At 40.8% G+C, this 25,564-nt stretch overlaps 1 protein-coding gene across 2 annotated transcripts; it reads right to left on the bottom strand.

The window, feature by feature from the left end:
- Positions 1-1,228: 1,228 nt before the first annotated feature.
- Positions 1,229-23,118, bottom strand: LOC120060945 (choline/ethanolaminephosphotransferase 1-like). Of its 2 annotated transcripts, XM_039010393.1 has the most exons (9): positions 22,838-23,118; positions 21,772-22,305; positions 14,875-15,022; positions 6,517-6,658; positions 5,149-5,233; positions 4,646-4,777; positions 3,428-3,586; positions 2,877-3,002; positions 1,229-2,524 (listed from the first exon to the last, which is right to left on the bottom strand). In XM_039010393.1, the coding sequence occupies exons 2-9, from the start codon at positions 22,189-22,191 to the stop codon at positions 2,381-2,383; spliced, it is 1,356 nt and encodes a 451-aa protein (XP_038866321.1). In that variant the 5' UTR covers positions 22,192-22,305; positions 22,838-23,118; the 3' UTR covers positions 1,229-2,380. The 2 variants fall into 2 exon arrangements, with proteins under 2 accessions (XP_038866321.1, XP_038866322.1); XM_039010394.1 differs by lacking the exon at positions 3,428-3,586.
- Positions 23,119-25,564: the final 2,446 nt, after the last annotated feature.

The raw sequence follows: 25,564 nt of genomic DNA, 5'->3' as shown, positions 1-25,564 counted from the left end.
AGGTGAAGAAGACGAATATGGAGGTCCTGGGCTGGCGAGGTTACACGTGGTCTGCTGTTGTGAGGCTGGTTGGACGTACTACCAAATTCTATAAAACAACGTTGGAGGCGGCTTATGGTAGAGAAATGAACATCAAATTATCTGGCAACAGCTCTGGTGGACATTCCTGCAGTCAGCATTCCAATTGCACGCTCCCTCAAAACTTGAGACATTTGTGGCGTTGTGTTGTGTGACAAAACTTCACATTTTAGTGGCCTTTTATTGTCCCCAGCACAAGATGCACCTGTGTAATGATCATGCTGTTTAATAAGCTTCATGATATGCCACCTGTCAGGTGGATGGATTATCTTGGCAAAGGAGAAATGCTCACTAAGAGGGATATAATCAAATTTGTGCACAAAATTTTAGAGAAATAAACTTTTTGTATACGGAAAATATCTGTGATCTTTTATTTCAGTTCATGAAACATGGGACCAACACGTTGCATTTATATTTTTGTTCAGTATATTTCCACATTGAAGCCATGCAATTTGTTAATTCATCAAAACCCAGGCCTTTCGCGCTAGCATCTGAGCGGATAGTGGTTGTGAAAATAGCTCAAATATTTGACACCCCCCCCCCCCCCCCCCCCGAACCTATAGAGCTACCAGCAGTGCTTAGATTTACCATTGAGTTAGATCTGTTAAAATAGAGCCCTATGGTTTCATTTGTGAAATATATACAGAATATGGTTTTATGAACTAAATATTTAATATATTCACAGATTATAGTTTTATTTGTGAGTTATGTTGAATATACGCATGGATTGTGGTACACAGAATAAAGAAACTAACTTCTGCTATGTTGCAGAATAAAGCAAGGTGGTACAGATCTGTGTGAGCGAGCGAGCGCTTGTGTGAGAGAAGCCCCATTTATACCTGGTTCTAACATGTCCTTTGTCTTGATCTTGTCCACATTCATATCGTGTCCACATTTTTAGATGGGTGTGTAGACAATTAAGACTCCTTGTGATCTGATTGTGATCAAATCTTAAAAGTACAAACGGACATCAGGACAATATCCGCACGAAGGATGCATGTTAGAACTAGGTATAAATGGGGCGGGAGTGAACGTGTGTTTGTGTCTGTCCCTCTGAAACCTTATTCTCTCTCCCCTCTGTTGAAAGTTTTTTCTTCTTCTAATTATGCTGTCTTCCAACAGACTCTAGATCTGTTATAAATATAGCAAATCTTTATTTTACATAAGCTTGTTTATTAAAAAATGTATTTTCTTTGACAAAGTAACAATTTTGACCAAACACAAAAGAATGACAGAAGCATTTTTTTTAACGGCCAACGATTGATTCACCCTTCGCATTTAATTTTCAAAATCTCTGCATTGCTCAGAAATGACAAACAATCCAAGGGGGAAAAAAAGGTACGTTTGAATGGGTGTTTCGATTGGTTGAACACCATCAGTTAGATATATTGGCTGTGACCAGTGGGTTGTAATGCCCATCCCATGCATATGATACACACAAAAGAGAACAATGACAAGTTCTACTCTTGTTATGAGACATTAGCTGCAGACATTTGAATACTCTGTGCGTCACTGTTTGATATAAGCTAAATCGGTAAGGTAAGAGGCATTCCTTAACTTTTGCAGAAAAAAAAACATTCCTTATGTTTGACCATGGATGGGTATAGTTCTAAAGTGTAATACTTGGTTAATGACGAGACCCCAGAATGCAGTACACAGAACTACACCTTGAACAGAGGACTAATGTTTTGAGTGGAACAAGTAGTTATTGTACGTAGAGGAGCTGAACTAGTACCAATACTGAAAGAACAGAGACATTTAAATTCCGTCATACTGCTCTGACACATTAATAAACTGTAGGTGTTTTTCCTGTAGATAAATATAATATTACTTGGTTAGGTATAATCTGCTCCTTCCCATGGAAAACATTTATTTCAGTCCAAAAAATAGCTAATACACAGATAGTGGCAGCATGGTTATAGTAAGCAACATTAACCCCTATCCATAAAGTTTGGTTAGACAACTAATGCTCAAATAGTTTGTTACCAAATAGCGGGGTGCTCTTTTATGACAAACTAAACAAAACCCCTTTCTCTTCGGTTATGAACCTTTAACACCAAAACAACACAACATCGGCAAAAACAGAGGATTATTGCACAACAAATAGATTGAAATAAATAATTTTCTTTTTTCCCCCCACCGCCCTCAATGTATTCATAATTTCATTGGCTAATACATTCGTAGAGAGACCGCCTCCAATTTGTTTCATCCAATGGGAATCCTGTGGTGACAAGGGCGGTAGAGGTACACCCACCAACTTCATCTCCGTACGGACAGTGTCACCAGACCAGGGACACAAGTGTCACCACACATCTTTGCCTGACTGGGATGCAGCAACGGGCCGCAGGTTGGGGGGTTTGATCTTGAACACAAAGATGTGCAGGTGGGAGGCGATCTGGTTGCAGACGCTGACGCAGTAGCGCACCAGGTCAAAGATGGACAGGAACTAGAGAGAAACAAGACAGAGGATGGATGTCAAATAGTCAATTTAAGGCTCCCTATATACAAAACTGGTTGTGTTTTTTATTATATGGTCAATCATCTTTTGAATAAATTCCCCTTGAAAAGGTATTTCGTATTTTATTAGGATCCCATTAGCTGCTGCCAAGGCAGGCGCTACTCCTCCTGGGGTCCAAACAACAACAAAAACTTTTTTTTTTAAACGAAATGTCACAAATCTAAGCTAGGCATCTACATTGTACTGCAAAATAAGTAAAAAGGGTGAATCCTAACTTTCATTTAGGTTTCAATTGGCCTGGTACATGCACATGGATGAACCGATTGAGGTGTAGACTTACTAGTGCCACCCAGAGGACCAAGTACTCGTCTATGATGCTATTAAAATACTGGTCCAAGAAGAGCAGCCCTGGCCCCAGGTAAGCCAAGTCATGGAGAGACATCTCACTTTTGGTCATATGAGCCACCTGTAAAAAAAAAAAGATATATATATATATATATAAATACAATGGGGCAGTGTTAAGTTAAATAAGGAAAAACAATAGAGTCCAAAAACATTGGACTCGAGTTGGGATTCAATGCAAGGCGCGTTATAGCGCAGCACACTAACAGACTTTTAAAAAAAAAAGTAATTTACTCAAGCCGACAGCTGTATACCAAAACAAGCCAGGCTGCCAATTTGCTGAATAAGGAATCCCAGATTTTAGCTTTAACCCTAAGTTAACACAACTAAAACAGGGCACATTAGGCCAATGTTCCAACATCCACACCAACATACTATTTAGAATGAAGCAAAAGATTGGACATGTATTCCAAGTGGTATACTAGTGTGGATTTGGAAAGTAACCTGGCTCTTTCGGTGTTTAATGTTTCAGGCCATCTGCTTCCTCACCACTAGCTTGTTGGTGATCTTGGCCGACACAAACCCAAAGGCCAGGACGTAGAGACAGGGGTGCTTCTCAAACAGCTGGGACGCAGACTTCTTGTAGATCATAATAGCCAGAGTGATAACTGACCCTATGTGGAAGAACGGTGACAGGACACTCGTTCCCTGAGGAAGACGACGGGACATGGATGTCACAATCACTGTACCTAGCTGAAAATTCCACCATTCTTGTCCTTCTCTAAAGTGATCAATAAACTGCAAGGTAAAGTTCTGCAGAGCAGTCAGTGGCTTGGCTGAAACAAATGGAAAAAGTCTAGGCATGATAGGCATCCACTGTCACCATTTTATGGAGGCAAAGAAATGAAGAATGGTATTTAAAGAGCGAATGCCACTAGAAAGCAACATCTTGTTTTGAAAATGCCCTATGGGGCATCGATATGAGTCAGACAAATGTATTCTAGTGTCAAAAATGACTACAAAAGTGTAAATAGAATCATTTTGATCAAAGTCAGTCATCCAAATTTTGTTGAATTGAGTATTTATTAGGATTCCCAAATACTCTTCCTGGGCTCCAAACAGGAAACAAAACAATTAAAATACATCATATAATATACACAGACTGTACAAAACATTAGGAACACCTGCTCTTTCCATGACAGACTGACCAGCTGAATCCAGTTGAAAGCTATGATCCCTTATTGATGTCACCAGTTAAATTCCCACCAATATCCTGTTATTATTTGAGATATTGAAGTATTCTGTGTTTGAGTTGACAAACAAACATCATATCCCATTTACAACAACCGAAAAGGCTTGTATCCCGGTTATAAGAAACACAGGTAAGATGCCTGGGATATGCTGATCTAAAATGGGATACTGTGGCATGTTCACATCTTATGCTGTTTACTGTTGTTTTTGCGGTCTACGCAGGCAGTTTCTCATATCATGGGTGTTGTGTTTTGATCCGAAAACATGGATACCATGTGTTTGATAACATTCCACTTATTCTGCTCCAGCCATGACAATGAGCCAGTCCTCCCCAATTAAGGTACCACCAACCTCCTGTAACTGTCACCCATATCATATTACTACCTGTTGAAATAACCAATACAATGAGCAGCAGGACTGTAAACCTTCCTTCCTAGACTGTAACTAAGTCACCTTTTATCAGCCATACAATTCAACTGGATCCTCGTCAGCAAGGATGGATCACGTCTTACTTACCGCTATGGTGGATCCGTTCTTTCCTACACCTCCCGTGAATATGACCCGGAAGTAGTTGGTGCAGGAAAAGATGGCTCCTGCCACAGTGAGGATGGCTGGAATTATCTTAATCTGGATGTTCACCCCAGGGATCTGTGTGTGTTAGGGAGATTAGTAAGAGCCCTGTTCCAATACTTTCGAAATGCATCCTTCCTACCATCCTTTAAGTAAAGACAGATCAGAATTTGTTGGATTGGTGAAAGTAATAGGGCGGTAACCTGGCTTTCACCTATCCAATCACTTATTAGATTTGTGCTTACCTCCAGGAAAGAAGGAAAGGATGCATTTCTGAAGTATTCACACAATCATGAACCAGGACGTGAGTCTGAACACTTCAACCAACATGCCAGATCAAATGCATCAAACTACAATGCATGTAAATATTAGCATTAGTGTCATTTTTTCAATTCGAAGCAGTAGAAACAGGCCATAATTTGCTGAATCAAATGGGTTAAATGCATTACCAAGAACTGCCAAAAAGCTGATCCTCCGATGGCAGCCAGCAAATACATGATTATAATGAAGAACTGCACTTCAGTCACATCAATGCTGAACGGGCAGAGAGACAGAGGAATCATGAGCAACCATTAGTGATTTCACATAGCACTCATGAAAAACAACATGCACATAGCACCCCCTAGCAGGTCCTGCACAAACTGTACCCAATCCTCTTGGTTGTGAATGTGTGTGTGTGGAGTGTGGAGACCATTTCCCTTGAAAGGCTGAGAGGAACCTGATCTGTTAAAGTATTTTTTGTTTTTTTCTGTCTGACAACCTACTTAGCGCTTACTTACTCTGCTTACATCATATCAAATCATATTGTTAAATAAAATCAACCATACTCCAAGGACATTCATCCCTTGTCCTTGTGGTCGTTCCCGAAAGCCAATCGGATTAGCCGATGTTGATGTGAAGTTCCATCAAAATCTAAATCAGCTGCTAATGTCCTGGTGTCAACGTCAACACGGCTGCTGGTACAGAATGTACTAGGTGAACAAGCTGTCGTGACAGACCTATCATTGTTAAAAACGATCAGAATAAACATGTTTAGTTTGAGGCCGAAATATAGCCATTGATCTTAAAGCTTTGCACCAATGGTTGTGGTGGGCCCAAAATGTGTCGTAAATTATAACTGGCCCAAACATTTATGTGAATTCCATCATCTCTCCGCTTCCTAAAATGATTCCAGTGGTCAACAGAGATGAACGTAATCTAGGATAGCTCACATCTAATCAAATACCAAATTACAGTATCAAAGCGATGTGAGAACGAATGAAACAGGGTCTATAAGAAAGTTGTCCTATTGCATAGGGATTGTTGGTGTTGGCGATGGGGGCAGTCTGTGCAGGAAGTGGGGCCTGATTGCCTAATGGACACAAAGGTTATCTTCAACAGGGAAGTCACGCGGATTATGCTCTGGTTTTACCGTTAAGTTCCAGAACCCGGGCCCAAACGTGGCTGTGCACGTCTAACATAGCTACACGATCAGATACTCTGACATCAAATCTGCCCACCAGGGAAAAGACAAGGTAGCTCTGTGACATAGCTAGATAGACACTGGGCTTAAAACCTGGCTATGAAATAAACATCTCCCATCTACATGTAGGCCTATGACAAAACAGCATGTGGTTACTAAATGTTCCCATGGTTGCATACATACTAGACAAATACTAAAGAGTGCAATTACATAGCCATTTTATTCAAACATTTCAGGACCCGTGTTCATAAAGCGTCTCAGAGTACTGATATAGGATCAGTTTAGCCTTTTTGTTCAGAAAGAATAAGAAGGGGGACCTGATCCTAGATCAACACTGCGTCCCCCACTCACTCACATGCCAAAGCGCAGGGTGCCTGATACGTAGGTCTGCCAGTGGGCACAGTAGAACATGAACATGCCGGCAAAGCAGCAGAAGAACATCCAGTCGGGGTTAGTGCCAAGCTGGACGGCGATGCAGGTACCCAGGACCACAAACACTGAGGGAGGGGCAGAGAAGGAAGTCCGAGAGAGAAAATGAGTGAGTGAGAGAAAGATTCAAAAGAGGCAGGTATCCTCCAGCCTGAGTGTCTGTTTGTGCTATCATGCCAACTCCTTCTCACTCATTGTAATGGCACAAGTTTGGCTTGACAATGACAGCAATCAATGGGGTTGGCAAGTGCACAAATATATCTGGGACCAGGCTAGGTATCATCCTTACTGTGCTTAATTGCGTGTGGAAAGGAACATGGGTAAGAAAAATGTATTTTACTGTGGGTCAAGTACCAGTGACATCAATGGATGCAGAGAGGGAAAGAGAGAGAGTGACAGAGAGAGAAACAAGTTCAATTACACAAGAAAAAAATTATATAATACTACTGAACAAAAATATATAAAGTGTTGGTCCCATGTTTCATGAGCTGGAATAAAATATCCCAGAAATTTTGCAGATGCACAAAAAGCCTATTCTCTACAATTTTGTACACACATTTGTTTACATCCCTGTTTGTGAGCATTTCTTCTTTGCCAAGATAAATCATACACCTGATAGGTGTGTCATATCAAGAAGCTGATTAAACAGCATGATCATTACACAGGTGCACCTTATGCTGGGGACAATAAAAGGCCACTGAAATGTGCAGTTGTGTCACACAATGCCACAGATGTCAGTCAAGTTGAGGGAGTGTGCAATTGGCATGCTGACTGCAGGAATGTCCACCAGAGCTTTAATGTTAATTTAATGTTAATTTCTCTACCATAAGCTGCCTCCAACATCGTTTTAGAGAATTTCGTAGTACGTCCAACTGGCCTCACAGCAGTTTGCTGACGTCAATGTTGTGAACAGAGTGCCCCATGGTGGTAGTGGGGTTATGGTATGGGCAAACATAAGATATGGACAATGAACACAATTGCATTTTATCATTGGCAATTTGAATGCACAGAGATACCGTGACGAGATCCTGAGGCCAATTGTGAGGCTAATTTTTTTAAAGGTATCTGTGACCAACAGATGCATATCTGTATTCCCAGTCATGTGAAATCCATAGATTAGGGCCTAATTAATTTAATTTCAACTGACTGATTTCCTTATATGAACTGTAACTCAGTAAAATCATTGAAATTGCTGCATGTTGCATTTATATTTTTGTTCAGTATAATAATAAATGGGACTTATATAGCCCTTTTCAAGGACCCAAAAGTCACTTTACAATTGTAGAAATTAAACAAACAAAAAACAGTAGTCAAAACATCAGACTAAACAAAGAGAGGGGTGGGCTCAAGGAAGGGAACGAGTGTGATGTAACAGTGTATGGGGAGGGTAGGGTTGGGGTTTGTATACAAACCCAGATAGGGTAAGATACAAACATGTTTTAGGGTAATGGATAGGGTGAGGGTTTGGGTTAGGTGGTGCTCAATATGCTTTGCTTGTATGTGGTGGGGCTTTAGGAGGGACTGAAAAATGGCGATGGACTCGCCGAAGCTCTGGAGCTTCGACCTGAGGACGACAAGGTGAGTGCACGTGTGGGTTGCAGGGGAGAAGGTCTGAAAGGTGTTGGATTCTGGGTAAACTTTTAAAATTGAGATATTAAAGATATGACAGATCAGACGCCTTGTATATAAAGGAGTGAGATCTGTAGAAAGACAGAGTGGCTGTGGAATGTGCTGGGAGAGAGGGAGAGTGTCACGGGAGTGCGATAGGTGATACGAGAGGACATCTGTGGATTAGGCGAAGGAGGGGTTGAGATCAGGAGGTCAGGTCAGATCCCCTGAAGGGAGAAATAATGGTTTATTATCCTGTTACCCTCTTCCTGTCGAACCATACGATGTAAGGATTGGAGAGAAGGAGGGGTGTCTAAAGTGGAGTATATATACTGTACACACTTGTGATGGTGAGAACACATTTTGCCTGAATTACAGCTGTAACGACCCTTCGGGAAGAATTCAACTTGTTTAAGCTTCTCTAGTGTCCATGAGTTATTTACTCTGAAAAATGAGAACCTAACAGAGGTAGGGGGAGTAAGGTGGTGAAGGGCTTTGTAGGTTAGAAGGAGTATCTTGTAATCAATGCGTTGGAAGACAGGGAGACCGTGGAGTTCACGGATTACAAGGCTGATGTGCTGCACAGGACCCACAGTGTGGGTGAGAAGTCGGGCTGCAGAGTTTTGAACTATTTGCAGCTCATGGAGGGAGTTGATGCCGGAGAGTAGTGAGTTGCAATAGTTAAGACTGGAAGAGATGAATGCATGTATGAGGGTTTCAGCGGAGAGGACGGGAGAGATAGGACCTTAATTTGGCAATGTTGCGGAGGTGGAAGAATTTGGATTTGACAGTCTGTTTTATGTGGTGCTCAAAGGAGAGGGTGGATTCCAGAGTGATGCAGAGTTTGTTGGAAAGACAGTGGTGTCGTCAATGGTGAGGGTGCCAGCTTTGGTAAGGGTGGGTTTGGTGCCTATGAAAAGGAGTTCCGTTTTATCACTGAGCTTGAGGGAGTTTTGTTGTATCCATGATTTTATTGCAGAGAGGCAAGAATCAATAATATGGGTCAGAGGTGGGTTGAGGGATTTTGTGCCGAGGTAGATCTGTGTGTCATCAGCATAGCAGTGGAAGTCAAGGTTGCAGTGATGGAGGATCTGACCAAAGGGGAGGATGTAAATTATGAAGAGTAAGGGACCCAGCACAGAGCCCTGGGGGACACCCTGAGTAACCACAGCTGAGTCTGAGGTGTGGCCACTGACGGGAGATCTAGCATGTAAGTGGGACAGCAATAGTAAGTAGTTCAGATAGTTCAGACAGGAATGATTAATTAGCTTTAAGAAGACGGTACACAAGGATAGTGGTCATGGAGAAGGATGATTTGTACCCCAATTAGTATACTGGTCAATTGTTTGGTCGTTAGGATGTTGGTCGACCGAGATTGTTTTAGTCGAGCAGGAACAAATTACACACACACGGTCAAAAGTTTTAGAACACCTACTCATTCAAGAGTTTCTTTATTTTTACTAATTTCTACATTGCAGAATAATAGTGAAGACATCAAAACTATGAAATAACACATGGAATCATGTAGTAACCAAAAAGGTGTTAAACAAATCAAAATATATTTTATATTTGATATTCTTCAAATAGCCACCCTTTGCCTTGATTACAGCTTTGCACACTCTTGGCATTCTCTCAACCAGCTTCATGAGGTAGTCACCTGGAATGCATTTCAATTAACGGTCTGCCTTCTGAAAGTTCATTTGTATCATTTCTTTCCTTCTTAATGTGTTTGAGCCAATCAGTTGTGTTGTGACAAGGTAGAGGAGTATACAGAAGATAGCCCTGTTTGGTAAAAGACCAAGTCCATATTATGGCGAGAACATCTCAAATAAGCAATGAGAAATGACAGTCCATCATTACTTTAAGACATGAAGGTCAGTCAATACAGAACATTTCAAGGACTTTGACAGTTTCTTCAAGTGCAGTCGCAAAAACCATTAAGCGCTATGATGAAACTGGCTCTCATGAAGACTGCCACAGGAATGGAAGACCCAGAGCTACATCTGCTGCAGAGGATAAGTTCATTAGTTACCAGCCTCAGAAATTGCAGCCCAAATAAATGCTAACAGACACATGCAGCCCAAATAAAAGTAACAGACACATCTCAACATCAACTGTTCAGAGGAGACTGCGTGAATCAGGCCTTCATGGTCGAATTGCTGCAAAGAAAAGGGTACTAAAGGACACCAATAAGAAGAAGATACTTGCTTGGGCCTAGAAACATAAGCAATAGACATTAGACCGGTGGAAATGTGTCCTTTGGTTTGGAGTCCAAATTGGAGATTTTTGGTTCCAACCGCCGTGTCTTTGTGAGACGCGGTGTGGATGATCTCCGCATGTTTATTTCCCACCGTAAAGCATGGAGGAGGAGGTGTTATGGGGTGGGTGTGCTTTGCTGGTGACACGGTCTGTGATTTATTTAAAATTCAAGGCACACTTAACCAGCATGGCTACCATAACATTCTGCAGCGATAGGCCATCCCATCTGGTTTGGGCTTTGTCACACTATCATTTGTTTTTCAAAAGGACAATGACCCAACACACCATCAGGCTGTGTAAGGGCTATTTTACCAAGAAGGAGAGTGATGGAGTGCTGCATCAGATGACCTGGCCTCCACAATCCCCCGATCTCAACCAAATTGAGATGGCTGCTTTTGCGGTCTGGCTTTTGCGGTCTGATCCCAAACCAACAAGTGCTCAGCATATGTGGGAACTCCTTCAATAATGTTGGAAAAGCATTCCAGGTGAAGCTGGTTGAGAGAATACCAAGAGCGTGCAAAGCTGTCAAGGCAAAGGGTGGCTATTTGAAGAATCTCAAATATAAAATATATTTTGATTTGTTTAACACGTTTTTGGTTACTACATGATTCCATATGCGTCATTTCATAGTTTTGATGTCTTCACTATTATTCAACAATGTAGAAAATAGTAAAAATAAAGAAAAACCCTTGAATAAGTAGGTGTTCTAAAACTTTTGACCGGTAGTATGTAATGTAATATATAACACCTACTTATTCAAGGGTTTTTCTTTATTTTTTATATTTTCCACACACACACTACCAGTAAAAAGTTTGGACACAAGCTGTATAAACACAAAGTCACTTCCTTAACAACAGCTCTGCATTGCTCCGCGAAGCGCAAGAAGTATGAATGTCCTGACTTCTGCTGAGGCCATATCACCGTAAATGTTGCATGGACAACGCAGACGTCGGATTGACCATTCACCCAGATGCACAATGCTCTTCTCTCCAGAATGCGCTCTCTCCCACCAATTTGTGCACATTCATTGTTTCATAACTTCATTTTGTGAATTGTTTGCGTTTGATTGTTAGTGTATATCAATTCCACATGACATTTCACCAGTAGTACATGTACCGTTAATTCCTAATCTACAATGTTTTACTTTGGTTACGGTCATTTCTTTTAATGCATTCAATATTATTCCAGTCTTCTTGTTCTCATTGTCGGAGTGGACACATTGTTTGCAGAGTGCACAACCTATGCTACACTTTGAGAAAAAAAGTTGTGGTTAATTTAATTCCATTTACGAGTTCTGTCAAATTTAGCCATTGTCTTTGGTTTTGAGCGCTCCTGTCAATGTTGAGTAAGGACGTTATAAAATGTGCCCATTTGGGGATCTGATAGTATTTCTGATTGGCTTAACGCACCACCACTAATGACCCGTGGAGCATCTCAAAGTAATGTTGCTTTCTTCAAGAAAACAAAGTCTGTTTTTACATCCATTGAGAACTCCAATAGTTCCTCAATGTATTTGAAAAATCTTTCCAGCTCTCTCCTATTCAATAACCACGCAGCGTGAAAGGGAAAAATGTCATGCTCCGATACAGTGGATACGTCATAAAATAGGCTTCTTATCAGTGCTTGACTTGGACTGAAATGGGTTCTGGTACTCATTTTGAGTGCTGGTACGGTTTATATTTAGGTGCAGGAGCTCCACAATACTTTTGAGCTAATATTCTATAAGAGGAACGGGAGCTCAAGCAGGAGAACATTTGAGGTGCCGGTAGTCAGCTCCGGTGAGCTCCTGTTCAAGTCAAGCACTGCTTCTTATCCCTTGCGCAAATAGCCTACAGCTGTGTCTGTCCTGAGCTCACTGGTGCAGGAAACGGAGGGCACAGATTATTTTATACAATGTTGCAAGTTCGCTAGCACAAGCTTTGGGCCAGATCCAAGTTGACACAATGTTTCAAATTCAATGTAGACAGGCCATGTGTAGCCAAAGTGATTTATAGGATTTTTTATTTTATTTTTTAAATCTGGATATTTTCTACCTGCAAGCTGCATTGTTTTTATTTGTTGGCTTAATGTAGACTATTTTTACATAGTTGGCAATAAGTTACTTTTTACGTTTGTATAATTTTCCTTTAGATTTGGATATAATTTGTATTAACCACAACAATGACTTTGAGATATGAAGACATTATTATAAATTAAATGAAACTGTTGTTTCATGAAAATGTGCATATGAAAACTATAAAAGGGCATGCAGATTGGTAGAAATGGTAAGATAAATGGTCATTCCACATGAGAAAGGTTGCCGACTCCTCGTGTAGCCTATTAACAGCAACTTCAGGAAAGTAATGGCAGAATCTGTGAAAGCCAGCAGGAGGAGAATAGTTGGGTTAGGTTCAAGTTTTTTTCTTCTGGTTATCTAGATCTCTGGTGCCCTCGAGACATCAAACCGTAAGCTTAAAGCATCAAACAAGCTCATTGCACATAGTTGATTTTATTAAATCACATTAAATCTATATGGAAAAATAGACATTTAAAAATTGAGCAATCGATTGGTCAAAAGACCAGGCGACTTTCGGTCGAACAATATTTTTTTCCGGGGACAGCCCTAATGCAAATTATTCTGTTTATGAACGTACAGTTGAAGTCGGAAGTTTACATACACCTTAGCCAAATACATTTCAACTCAGTTTTTCACAATTGCTGACATTTAATCCTAGTAAAAATGCCCTGTCTTAGGTCAGTTAGGATCACCACTTTATTTTAAGAATGTGAAATGTCAGAATAATAGTAGAGAGAATTATTTATTTCAGCTTTTATTTATTTCGTCACGTTCCCAGTGGGTCAGAAGTTTACATACACTCAATTAGTATTTGGTAGCATTGCCTTTAAATTGTTTAACTTGGGTAAAACGTTTCCGGTAGCCTTAAACAAGCTTCCCACAATAAGTTGGGTGAATTTTGGCTCATTCCTCCTGACAAAGCTGGTGTAACTGAGTCAGGTTTGTAGGCCTCCTTGCTCGCACACACTTTTTTAGTTCTGCCCACAAATTTTTTATGGATTGAGGTCAGGGTTTTGCGATGGCCACTCCAATAGCTTGACTTTGTTGTCCTTAAGCCATTTTGCCACAACTTTGGAAGTATGCTTGGGGTCATTGTCCACTTGGAAGACCCATTTGCGACCAAGCTTTAACTTCCTGACTGATGTCTTGAGATGTTGCTTCAATATATCCACATAATTTTCCTCCCTCATGATGCCATCTATTTTGTGAAGTCCACCAGTCCCTCCCGCAACAAAAGCACCCCCACAACATGATGCTGCCACCCCTGTGCTTCACGGTTGGGAACGTCTTCTTCGGCTTGCAAGCCTCTTCCTTTTTCCTCCAAACATAACGATGGTCATTATGGCCAAACAGTTCTATTTTTGTTTCATTAGACCAGAGGAAATTTCTTCACAAAGTACGATCTTGGTCCCCATGTGCAGTTGCAAACCGTAGTCTGGCTTTTTTATGGCGGTTCCTTGCTGAGCGGCTTTTCAGGTTATGTCGATATAGGACTCGTTTTACTGTGGATATAGATACTTTTGTACCTGTTTCCTCCAGCATCTTCACAAGGTCCTTTGCTGTTGTTCTGGGATTGATTGCACTTTTCGCACGAAAGTACGTTCATCTCTAGGAGACAGAATGCATCTCCTTCCTGAGCGGTATGACGGCTGCATGGTCCCATGGTGTTTATACTTGCGTTGTTTTTTGTACAGTTTGTATTGTTTGTACAGATGAACGTGGTACCTTCGGGCCTTTGGAAATTGCTCCCAAGGATGAACCAGACTTGTGGAGGTCAACAATTTGTTTTTCTGAGGTCTTGGCTGATTTCTTTTGATTTTCCCATAATGTCAAGCAAAGAGGCACTGAGTTTGAAGGTAGGCCCTGAAATTCATCCACAGGTACACCTCCAATTGCCTCAAATGATGTCAATTAGCCTATCAGAAGCTTCTAAAGCCATAACATCATTTTCTGGAATTTTCCAAGCTGTTTAAAGGCACAGTCAACTTAGTGTATGTAAACTTCTGACCCACTGGAATTGTGATCGATTTCACTTATAATTCACTGTGTCTGTAAACAATTGTTGGAAAAATTACTTGTGTCATGATGCACAAAGTAGATGTCCTAACCGACTTGCCAAAACTGTAGTTTGTTAACAAGAAATTTGTGGAGTGGTTGAAAAACGAGTTTTAATGACTCCAACCTAAGTGTATGTAAACTTCCGACTTCAACTGTAAGTGTTTGTTGTTTATGTCTGCAAGTGTGTTATGTCTACATCTCCGCCTTAGAGCGCGTGTTTGTAGGAGTCTGAGTGCATTTTGTACTGTCCTTTGTAGTCTGAGTGTGTTGTGTATGTTTGTTTGAGACTGTATACACACACACCTGTCGAGAGGGAGTCACAACCATGGTCAAAGAGCTCTCCCAGCGGGGTGCTGTTATTGGTGCGCCGTGCCTGCTTCCCATCGATGGCGTCCAGTGATTGGTAGATGAAGAGGCCCACTGCACAAGACAGGTATGCCCACAGAGGTGCCTGAAAGGGAAAGGGCACAAACATTCAACATCATAAATGAGGCAGCTCTCAGTGGCATCAAAAACTGTCACAATAATATTATTAGTCTAGTACTCATCGACATTCACAGAAAAGCACGGGTTCGGCCTTCATGAACGTCATTTCCATGTTTGAGTAATACGGTTACATTTGGCATTTAGCAGATGCTCTTATCCAGAGTGACTTACATTCAATGCACTCAACTAAGGTAGGGAAGACAACCACATTTATTACAAGTAAAACACTTTCATTTAAAAAAAGGGAGCTATCAGCAAAATCAGTGCTAGTAAGAAAAGACAAGTATGTGGGGTTGCTATGGGTTCAACCAAGGTGCTCTTTGATGTCACTTAGTTGGCCTGTTTTCTTTAAAAAAGAGCACGGTTGGGTTGTTGGTGCTGGGTTATTGAGATACTGTATTACCCAGCGGGTCAGATCAAAAGACTGGAGGCGTAGTTTAGTAGCCACGTGGCTTTCAGATAGTTATTTTTAACCACTCACGAGAGTAAATGTCATTCCTGTTCTGTTGTATAGTTATCACAAGTTAAGTTTGAACAATTTCATTTTTGTTCCTTCAAATGAGGCTTAGAGTAGAGTATGAGTTCTCAAAACGCCTATGCAAAGCCCATTGTTGGGATAGATAACACCATATTATACTACATAATAAAGCATCTTAATATTCTAGAAGAATGTGTCAATTGCAAAACTTGCAGTATGTGGGTAATTCCACGGTAACATAATGACGCTGAAACTCTGATTTTTCACTTTAAAAGTATACCAAACAAAAAACATTGATTGCTAAGTTAAAACAAACCATACAATCTATGCACAAAGACAACTTTTAAGAATTTCCCATGTCAATTTGACAAAAACACATTTCAAACCAAAGAATGTAAAGATGTAAAGTTTGGTAACAGAATGATGTTAAAATCTCCCTCCGTTTATGTCACCATGTTTTCCAAAATCTTAAATATCTACTCTGAATTATTATTCAAATTGTCTGCAGAAAGAATGAGGTGTCAGCTATGATATGACACCTTGAGTTTGAAAACTACAGCAAGTGAAGTGGATTAACCTCTGGCAACAGAGTCATGGTAACAGAATGTCATCATGGTCCCTGATCTGTACTTTACAGAAATGCATAATTATGAATGCAATTCTCTTCATGGTGATGTATAATGAACAATAGATGCATTTTATATGGCGCTTTTCATACAGAATCTCAAAGTTGCTTTAAAACAAAAAAAATTAGGGAGCTGCTCTCTCCGTCCACTCAGACTGACCATCAGATGCAGGCCATCGGTCCAGTAAAAAAAAAAGAAGGAATTATTATGCTCACTCAGCTGTGCCTCACAATACAACAATTTACACTACATGACCAAAAGTATGTGAACACTTGCTCGTCGAGCATCTCATTCCAAAATCATGCGGGATCAACTCTATAGTAATGCCCCTTTGCTGCCATAACAGCCTCCATTCCTCTCGCAAGGCTTTCCACAAGATGTTGGAACATTGCTGCGGGGACATCAGCCACAAGAGCATTAGTGAGGTCGGGCACTGATGTTGGGCGATTAGGCCTGACTCGCAGTCGGCGTTCCAATTAATCCCAAAGGTATTCGATGGGGTTGAGGTCAGGGCTCTATGCAGGCCAGTCATGTTCTTCCACAGTGATCTCGACAAACCATTTCTTTATGGACCTCGCTTTGTGCATGGGGTCATTGTCATACTGAAACAGGAAAGAGCTTTCCCCAAACTGTTGCCACAAAGTAAGAAGCACAGAATCGTCTAGAATATCATTGTATGCTGTAGCGTTACAATTTCCCTTCACTGGAACTAAGGGGCCTAGCTCGAACCATGAAAAACATCCCCACACCATTATTCCTCCTCCACCAAACTTTACTGTTGGCACTAAGCATTGGGGTACGTAAAGTTCCCCTGGCATCCGCCAAACCCAGATTTGTCTGTCGGACTGCCAGATGGTGAAGCGTGATTCATCACTCCAGAGATAGCGTTTCAGAATTCACCGATTAGTTTTCCATGTGGACCAATTTAAGGCAAAGAAACCGTAAATGACTTGGTAATAGGAAATAAAAATCTATTTAGGATTGACAAATGTAGATATTTTCAAATATACGTAATATTGATTTGAAATCTTTTGGACATCAAAGCAATCTTTAGGGAATCCTATTTGAGTCAGAAAAGGATATTCATACGATAGGTAAGCTATACATACAGTTGAAGTCAGAAGTTTACATACACCTTAGCCAAATACATTTAAACTCAGTTTCACAATTCCTGACATTTAATCCTAGTAAAAATTCCCTGTCTTAGGTCAGTTAGGATCACCACTTTATTTTAAGAATGTGAAATGTCAGAATAATAGTAGAGAGAATGATTTATTTATTTCATCACATTCCCATTGGGTCAGAAGTTTACATAGCATTTACATAGCATTGGCATTAAATTGTTTAACTTGGGTCAAATATTTTGGGTAGCCTTCCACAAGCTTTCCACAATAAGTTGGGTGAATTTTGGCCCATTCCTCTTGACAGAGCTGGGGTAACTGAGTCAGGTTTGTAGGCCTCCTTGCTCGCACACGCTTTTTCAGTCTGCCCACACATTTTCTATAGGATTGAGGTCAGGGCTTTGTGATGGCCACGCCAATACCTTGACTTTGTTGTCCTTAAGCCATTATGCCACAACATGCTTGGGGTCATTGTCCATCTGGAAGACCCATTTGCGACCAACCTTTAACTTCCTGACTGATGTCTTGAGATGTTGCTTCAATATATCCACATAATTTTCCGTCATCATGATGCCATCTATTTTGTGAAGTGCACCAGTCCCTCCTGCAGCAAAGCACCCCCACAACATGTTGCTGCCAACCCCCGTGCTTCACGGTTGGGATGGTGTTTCTTTGGCTTGCAAGCCTCCCCCTTTTTCCTCCAAACATAACGATGGTCATTATGGCCAAACAGTTCTATTTTTGTTTCATCAACTTTGTCCCCATGTGCAGTTGCAAACCGTAGTCTGGCGTTTTGATGGCGGTTTTGGAGCGGTGCCTTCTTCCTTGCTGAGCGGCCTTTCAGGTTATGTTGATAAAGGACTTGTTTTACTGTGGATATAGATAATTTTGTACCCGTTTCCTCCAGCATCTTCACAAGGTCCTTTGCTGTTGTTCTGGGATTGATTTGCACTTGTCGCACCAAAGTACGTTCATCTCTAGGAGACAGAACGTGTCTCCTTCCTGAGCGCGGTATGACGCCTGCGTGGTCCCATGGTGTTTATACTTGCGTACAATTGTTTGTACAGATGAATGTGGTACCTTCAGGCGTTTAGAAATTGTTCCCAAGGATGAACCAGACTTGTGGAGGTCTTGGCTGATTTCTTTTGATTTTCCCATGATGTCAAGCAAAAAGGCACTGAGTTTGAAGGTGGGCCTTGAAATACATCCACAGGTACACCTCCAATTGACTCAGATGATGTCAATTAGCCTATCAGAAGCTTCTAAAGCCATGACATCATTTTCTGGAATTTTCCATGCTGTTTAAAGACAGTCAACTTAGTGTATGTAAACTTCTGACCCACTGGAATTGTGAGACAGTGAATTATGAGTGAAATAATCTGTCTGTAAAAATTACATGCCAAAACTATAGCTTGTTAACAGCACCTCTTCAACTCCAAGAGGCTGAAGAAATTTGTCTTGTCACCTAAAATACACAAACTTTTAGAGACTGAAAAACAGCTTCTATCTCAAAGCCATCAGACTGTTAAACAGACATCACTAACTCAGAGAGGCTGCTGTCAACATACTCAAATCTCTGGCCACTTTAATAAATTGACTTATTAAAAGGTATCACTAGTCACCTTAAATAACGCCACTTTATTAATGTTTACATATCCTACATTACTCATCTCTTATGTATATACTGTTCTATACCATCTATTGCATCTTGCCTATGCCGCACGGCCATCGCTCATCCATATATTTATATGTACATATTCTTATTCATACCTTACATTTGTGTGCATAAGGAAGTTGTTGTGAATTTGTTAGATTACTTGTTAGATGTTACTGCATTGTCGGAACTAGAAGCACAAGCATTTCGCTACACTCGCAATAAAATGTAATCTGCTAACCATGTGTATGTGACCAATTAAAGGAAAGGAAATTTCCTAAAGGAAATGTGGTACGCTTGCTTGCTTGTGAAATATCGATTGATAAGATGGGATAGTCTGAACATGTGAAAGTTGGTTTGGCAAACTCGAGCTTGAACAGTTCAAGAGTTACTGTTGGTGATTTATGCAAAAATGTATGCCAATTTAAAAAATATATATATTTCATAAAGGTTTTAGAGTATTTTAAGTTAGGCTCGGCTGAACGTTTTAAAGTTGATCTTGTAGCTTAATTGACCAAGGAGCAGGACCATTTATACTGAACAAAGATATTTTAAAAACACAACATGCAACAATTTCAACAATTTCAAAGACATCCGACAATTGATATAAATGAGGCCCTAATCTACGGATTTAACATGATTGGGCAGGGATGCAGCCATGGGTGGGCTTGTGGGGGCATAGACCCACCCACTTTGGAGCCAGACCACCCACAGGGGAGCCAGGCCCAGCCAATCAGAATGAGTTTTTCCACACAAAAGAGCTTTATTACAGAAATACTCCTCAGTTTCATCAGCTGTCTGGGTGGCTGGTCTCAGGTGATCCCGCAGGTGAAAAAGCCGGATGTGGAGGTCCTGGGCTTGTGTGGTTACACATGGTCTGTGGTTGTGAAGCCGGTTGGACGTACTGCCAAATTCTCTAAAATGCCGTTGGAAGCGGCTTATGGTACAGACATTTACATTACATTTTCTGGTAACAGCTCTGGTGGACATTACTTCAGTCAGAATGCCAATTGCACACTCCCTCAAAACTTGAGACATCTTTGGCATTGTGTTGTGTGACAAAACTGCACATTTTAGAGTGGCCTTTTATTGTCCTCAGCACAAGGTGCACCTGTGTAATGATCATTCTGTTTAATCAGCTTCATGATATGCCACACTTGTCAGGTGGATGGATTATCTTGGCAAAGGAGAAATTATCACTAACAGGAATGTATACAAATTTGTACTCAAAATTTGAGAGAAATAAGCTTTTTGTGTATGGAACATTTCTGGGATCTTTTATTTCAGCTCATGAAACATGGGACCAACACTTTAGATGTTGAGTTTATAGTTTTGTTTAGTATAGCATTGCAACGACTGTATTCCTATTCTTCTCATTCAAACCCATGTTAGACCTGACTGCAGTTCGGCATCGTAACCGACTTCAGTGGGCAAATATTCACCTTCCATTGCCACTGGCACATTGGAGAAGTGTTCTCTTCACGGATGATTCCCGGTTTCAACTGTACCGGGCAGATGGCGTGTATGGCATCGTGCAGGCGAGCGGTTTGCTGATGTCAACTTTGTGAACAAAGTGCCCTGTGGTGGTGGGGTTATGGTATGGGCAGGCATAAGATACGGACAACAAACACAATTGCATTTTAACGATGGCAATTTGAATGCATAGAGATTTCATGACCAGATCCTGAGGCCCATTGTTGTGCCATTCATCTGCCGCCATCACCTCATGTTTCAGCATGATAATGCACAGCCCCATGACGCATATTCCTGGAAATTGAAAATGTCCCAGTTCTTCCATGGCCTGCATGCTCAGACATGTCACCCATCGACGTGTACAACAGTGTGTTCCAGTTTCCGCCAATATCCAGCAACTTCGCACAGCCATTGAAGAGGAGTGGAACAGAATTCCACAGGCCACAATCAACAGCCTGATAAACTCTATGCTAAGGAGATGTCGTGCTGCATGAGGCAAATGGTGGTCACACCAGATACTGACTGGTTTTCAGATCCACACCCCTACCTATATATTTTTTTGGGTATCTGTATTCCCAGTCATGTTAAATCCATAGATTAGGGCCTAATGAATTTATTTAAAAATTGACTGACTTCCTTATATGAACTTTGAAAATGTTCCATTTATGTTTTGTTCGGTATAGCTAGTGACAAATTTTACGAGCTAGTGTCCAATCCTTGCCTCGTTTCCTAAAATTATTCTGAAATCGCATTGGAGTAGAGGATCTAAGGTCCCTCCCTTTGACCTCCTCCTCTAATGAGCTTTGAGAGAAATTGAGGAAACTAGGATGGAGTAAGGGAGGATTTGACAGCTAGTAACATTTTCAGACACAGCCAAGGGAGTGACATTTAAGTTACGGTTTGTGACATTCTGGTGTTTTACCGCAACAGTGTTCATCAAAGACTGTTACTGTAAACTGGTTTAGAATATGGTTATCACATACAGACCATGTGGATAGTATTAGGCTATGTAGCATACTTATCTAGAAAAAAGTGCAGTAAACATTGGAAAAACAATCATATCTAGACTTTGGCTCCAAATGGGTAGGCTATATCTGACAATCAATACTTTTCGATCAAGAAATTCTGAAGGCCCTCGTCTTTTCTCAATGTCCTGTCAGTAATGTACATTAGTCGTACAGATGTGACAACAAACATTGACCTACTATTCCATGGTTATTACTTAGTAGCAATAACTGTTCAATAATTAATATGTGGGTGCTCAGTGGGAGGGAGGGTCACGTGATAGACAGTGTGTGAAAGGGCCCCAACGTTAAATTCTTCCCCGTGGCCTAGAATTCCCAGCGGTGCCCCTGCACCTACCTGTTCAGTGGCAGTGGGGCAGTAGTACACCAAAACCAATGTGGTGAGGATGTTTGTGGCCAAGCCCACGATAGTGATGAGGTTGGGGGCTATCCATGCCGGCACACGCGCCACTAGCCACTCCCAGTAGTGCTGCATGAAGGGCTCCAGAAGGGAATGGCCTGCACTGCTATACCTGTGCTCCTCCAACTTCTTCAGCTGGTGGCGCGACAGCGGCGGAGCCGGCAGCTGGATCAGCTTACTCAGGACACAGGAGTTCCCTCCACCACTGCATGTTGTGGTTGGGCCTGCAGTGGTGGTTGGCCTGTAGGATGGGTCCATTCTCTGGTCCTGAGGGATCCATGTCGTTGTCCCCCCTGCCCCCTGGGCTTCCTTCGCCGCCCGGGTCCGTGGAGCTCTTTGACCAGCGTTGTTACTCATGGAGGAAGCCGAAACCACACTTCACGTGGCGCCCACTATGCCTACGACTGCCTCCACCCTGGTACTATTCAGGGAATCCACAGTGGGGTAACAACCGTTTTCCTGGGCTTGGCCCTTATGAGGAGAGAGTTATTTTTTACTTGACAGTATGTTTTGGTGAGCACAATTTGACTATGGAAACATGCTGGGCACAAGCTGCAGAGGGAGGGCTGGTAAAAAATAAACTCCTAAACCATACATGCATATCACAAGTTACCTGATAGATTGTGCTGATATTACAAACAGCAGTCAGTGAGACAGAGTAAATAAATGCAAGGCTTGCATTATAGCTAAAGCATTGAATTAGCATTGAAGGGTATATACTTAGAGCAGACATTTTTAAGTCTTCCTATAGTGAATAGTAACCAAATCATGTCTACAAAAAAAGCCATTCAAAAGCAATGTTAAATAGCTAGGAAGTTCATGTCATGTTGCCCTATGCAATCATAGTAGTTAGCAACAAAATCAACTGGTCAGCTAGCTAGCTAGCTTGCTGGCTATCAATATATGTAGCTAACTAAACATAATAGATTGTCAACACTATACAATCATGATCATGAAAAGCTGAGACATGTTGACAAGCAGTCGTCCTTCGGAAATCTCTTACCTTTATGCTTGATTCTATGCGGAAACGATGGCCTCTATCGTGGTCTGCCTGAGAGCTAGTGTGCTAATATAACTATGCGGCAACCTCGGACTCTTTTGTCAGTTTATATGTAACTAACAAGTGTATGGACTAGCCGCAGGAGTCTAATTCCCGCACAAATGAGTCTAGTTCCCAACGAGCTATGAGCTGTTTTTGTGGTTATAGCGGAGAGGTATTTAAGAAAAGCAGAGCGATATTTGACAGGGAATAGGGATATCCCACTTCCGTCGCACAATAGGCCTTTCCCTTGAAAACGTTTCACTAAGGGGAGTGGGGGGAATCTTAGCTACGGGTGCATCAAAAGCCTTATCCGGTCAAAATAAATATATATAAAATAATATATATATCAACGTCAATAACCAGGCTTACAATCGAAATTTTTATGCGAGTAAAGTACATGTCGAATGTTTTATGCGAGTAAAGTACGTCAGATAAAAAATGTCATGCCATATTGGAATAGATCATGCTAAACGAGGTTGGAATGTTCTTATATAAATTCAACAGAAGAGAATAATTTGTTAAAATCACCCTGGATGCATTAGAAATGCATTGGAGCATACTTATTTCACTGTACAGCCTTATGGATTGTGGATCAATGGCATGGGATGTCAGTGACACACAGAGAACATCAGTATCGTAGCTCTTATTTTTATTTAACTAGGCAAGTCAGTTAAGTTAAATTCTTATTCAGGGTAACTGCCTTGTTCAGGGGCTTGAACGACAGATTTAACCTTGTCAGCTCGGGGATTCGATCTTGCAACTTTACAGTTACAAATCCAACGCTCGTGAATGTTTTGGAGCCAGCTAACTCTTGAGGGCTTTGGGAAAAAATATCTTGGGTTCTGAGTAGGCTGATACCCCATTTCATTGTTCCCCAATCGTTATGTAAGGCTGTACAGTGCAATATGACTGTCAATATGCACAATAGGCTGACTGGGGAGATGATATCCCACAGTCAAAGTCCCACAATAAGAGCTACGACGCAAATATTTCCGTAAACTCTTCACAGTTCTCTGTGTGCCACCAAGTAGACTCATACCCCATTTCATTGCTTCACATTCCAACCTTGTTTAACATTATCTAGTCTAAATATGGCATGATTCCACCGATTGTAACCTTCTGCATCACTTTCAAATAGGTACTTTTATTTTGAAGGCAAACCGCAAATTCCACCATTGTGTCTAATCCTTATTGTGGCTACCTTCACAACACATAACCCGGTCCGATCGAGCGTCACTAACCAGATTAAGCTAGCTGGCTGCTTATAACGTTAGCATTGGGAAACAGGGTTATGTAGCTGGCTAGCTATTTATTTTCATGAACTGAAGTTCAATTTCAATAGGCGAACAACAAGTGGCTACTTAGCTAATACTTACTCACAAGGATTCCTAAATCATTGCTAAGAATAATGAAAATGACTGCAGTTTCTACTGGTCATTGTTTTCAGTTTGGTTGTATTGGTGCTAGCTAGCTAGATACCAAGCTAAAGCTAGCTTCCCCATAAATTTCGTTCAAACAAATAATGCTTTATTACCAACGCGGTATTGTAAACACATCGTTGTGACCGGTGTTTGCTCATTTGCAGACGTTTTTGTACAGCTTTGACAGTGCTATTGATAGTAGTGGTGGCGCTTGGCTTGCACATGCAATTTCAGAACACACAACATTCTGTAATATAACTGTTATTTGACGTGTCAAATTAAAAGCTTATTTAATGCGTCGAATAGTGTTATTTGACGTGTATATTTTTTGACATGCAAACACCCAAACGGCGTTCCATAGGATGGGATTTTTATGTGTTGATAAAATTAATAATCCGACAGATGTCGGTTGAAAAGCTTTTATGCGCTAATATGGATATAATAACCATCTTTTTAAAAATGTATTAAGAACAATTATAATACAATATACAAACATAACTTACAAATAAAATCTAAACACAGAAACTTTATACACTGGGGTATACACATTAAACAAAAATGCACAAGGCTTCACTTTAAGCAGCATTTTCAAATAAAATTAAAGTTCAACTTTAAAAAGTAAGAATTTCGGCTTTACTTTGGCCCACTTGCGTTTATGTATATAATATTTACCATATATGATGAGATTCATGATATACATAATGTTCTGATTAAAGTCCTTATCATGAAACAAAAGTAAAACATCTTTACCATCAAGACTAACCCTAGCACCAGTTGATCAAAAAAATGTAATGTTGTACATCCATCCAAAAGATGTGAGTACAAATACATTTAAAAAAGTCTTATAGTTTCATTTTCAATTTGACAAAACACAAACTTTTCATCGATATCAATTTTAAATCTTGTCAGTACCTGGATCTGGATCTGGATCATTACTGGATGTACTGAACAGTACTGGATCATTTTAAAACACTTCACAAACTGTTACAATACCTTCTACTTGAGTTCCGTACCGCTTTCCAATTAATATGTTAAAATTCAGAATTCCAGTATACTTTTGCAGGCGGAAAAGAAGGCTTGGTACTCACCGTCCTTAATGTAATTAATAGTGCACGTTTTATCCTTGATGCATACACCATCTAATAGAACACTGAAATTGAATTCCACATTCCTCTCAATAGCATAATTTCCCTGTAAAAGTCTTATAAGGCTGTAGGTATTGCATCAAAAAACTGGAATTCCATATCTATTCAAAAACTCAACTGAA

Source organism: Salvelinus namaycush, chromosome 16 (assembly GCF_016432855.1).
Source record: "Salvelinus namaycush isolate Seneca chromosome 16, SaNama_1.0, whole genome shotgun sequence".
NCBI classification, from domain to species: Eukaryota; Metazoa; Chordata; class Actinopteri; order Salmoniformes; family Salmonidae; genus Salvelinus; species Salvelinus namaycush.
This window is presented reverse-complemented; position numbering and strand designations above follow the sequence as displayed.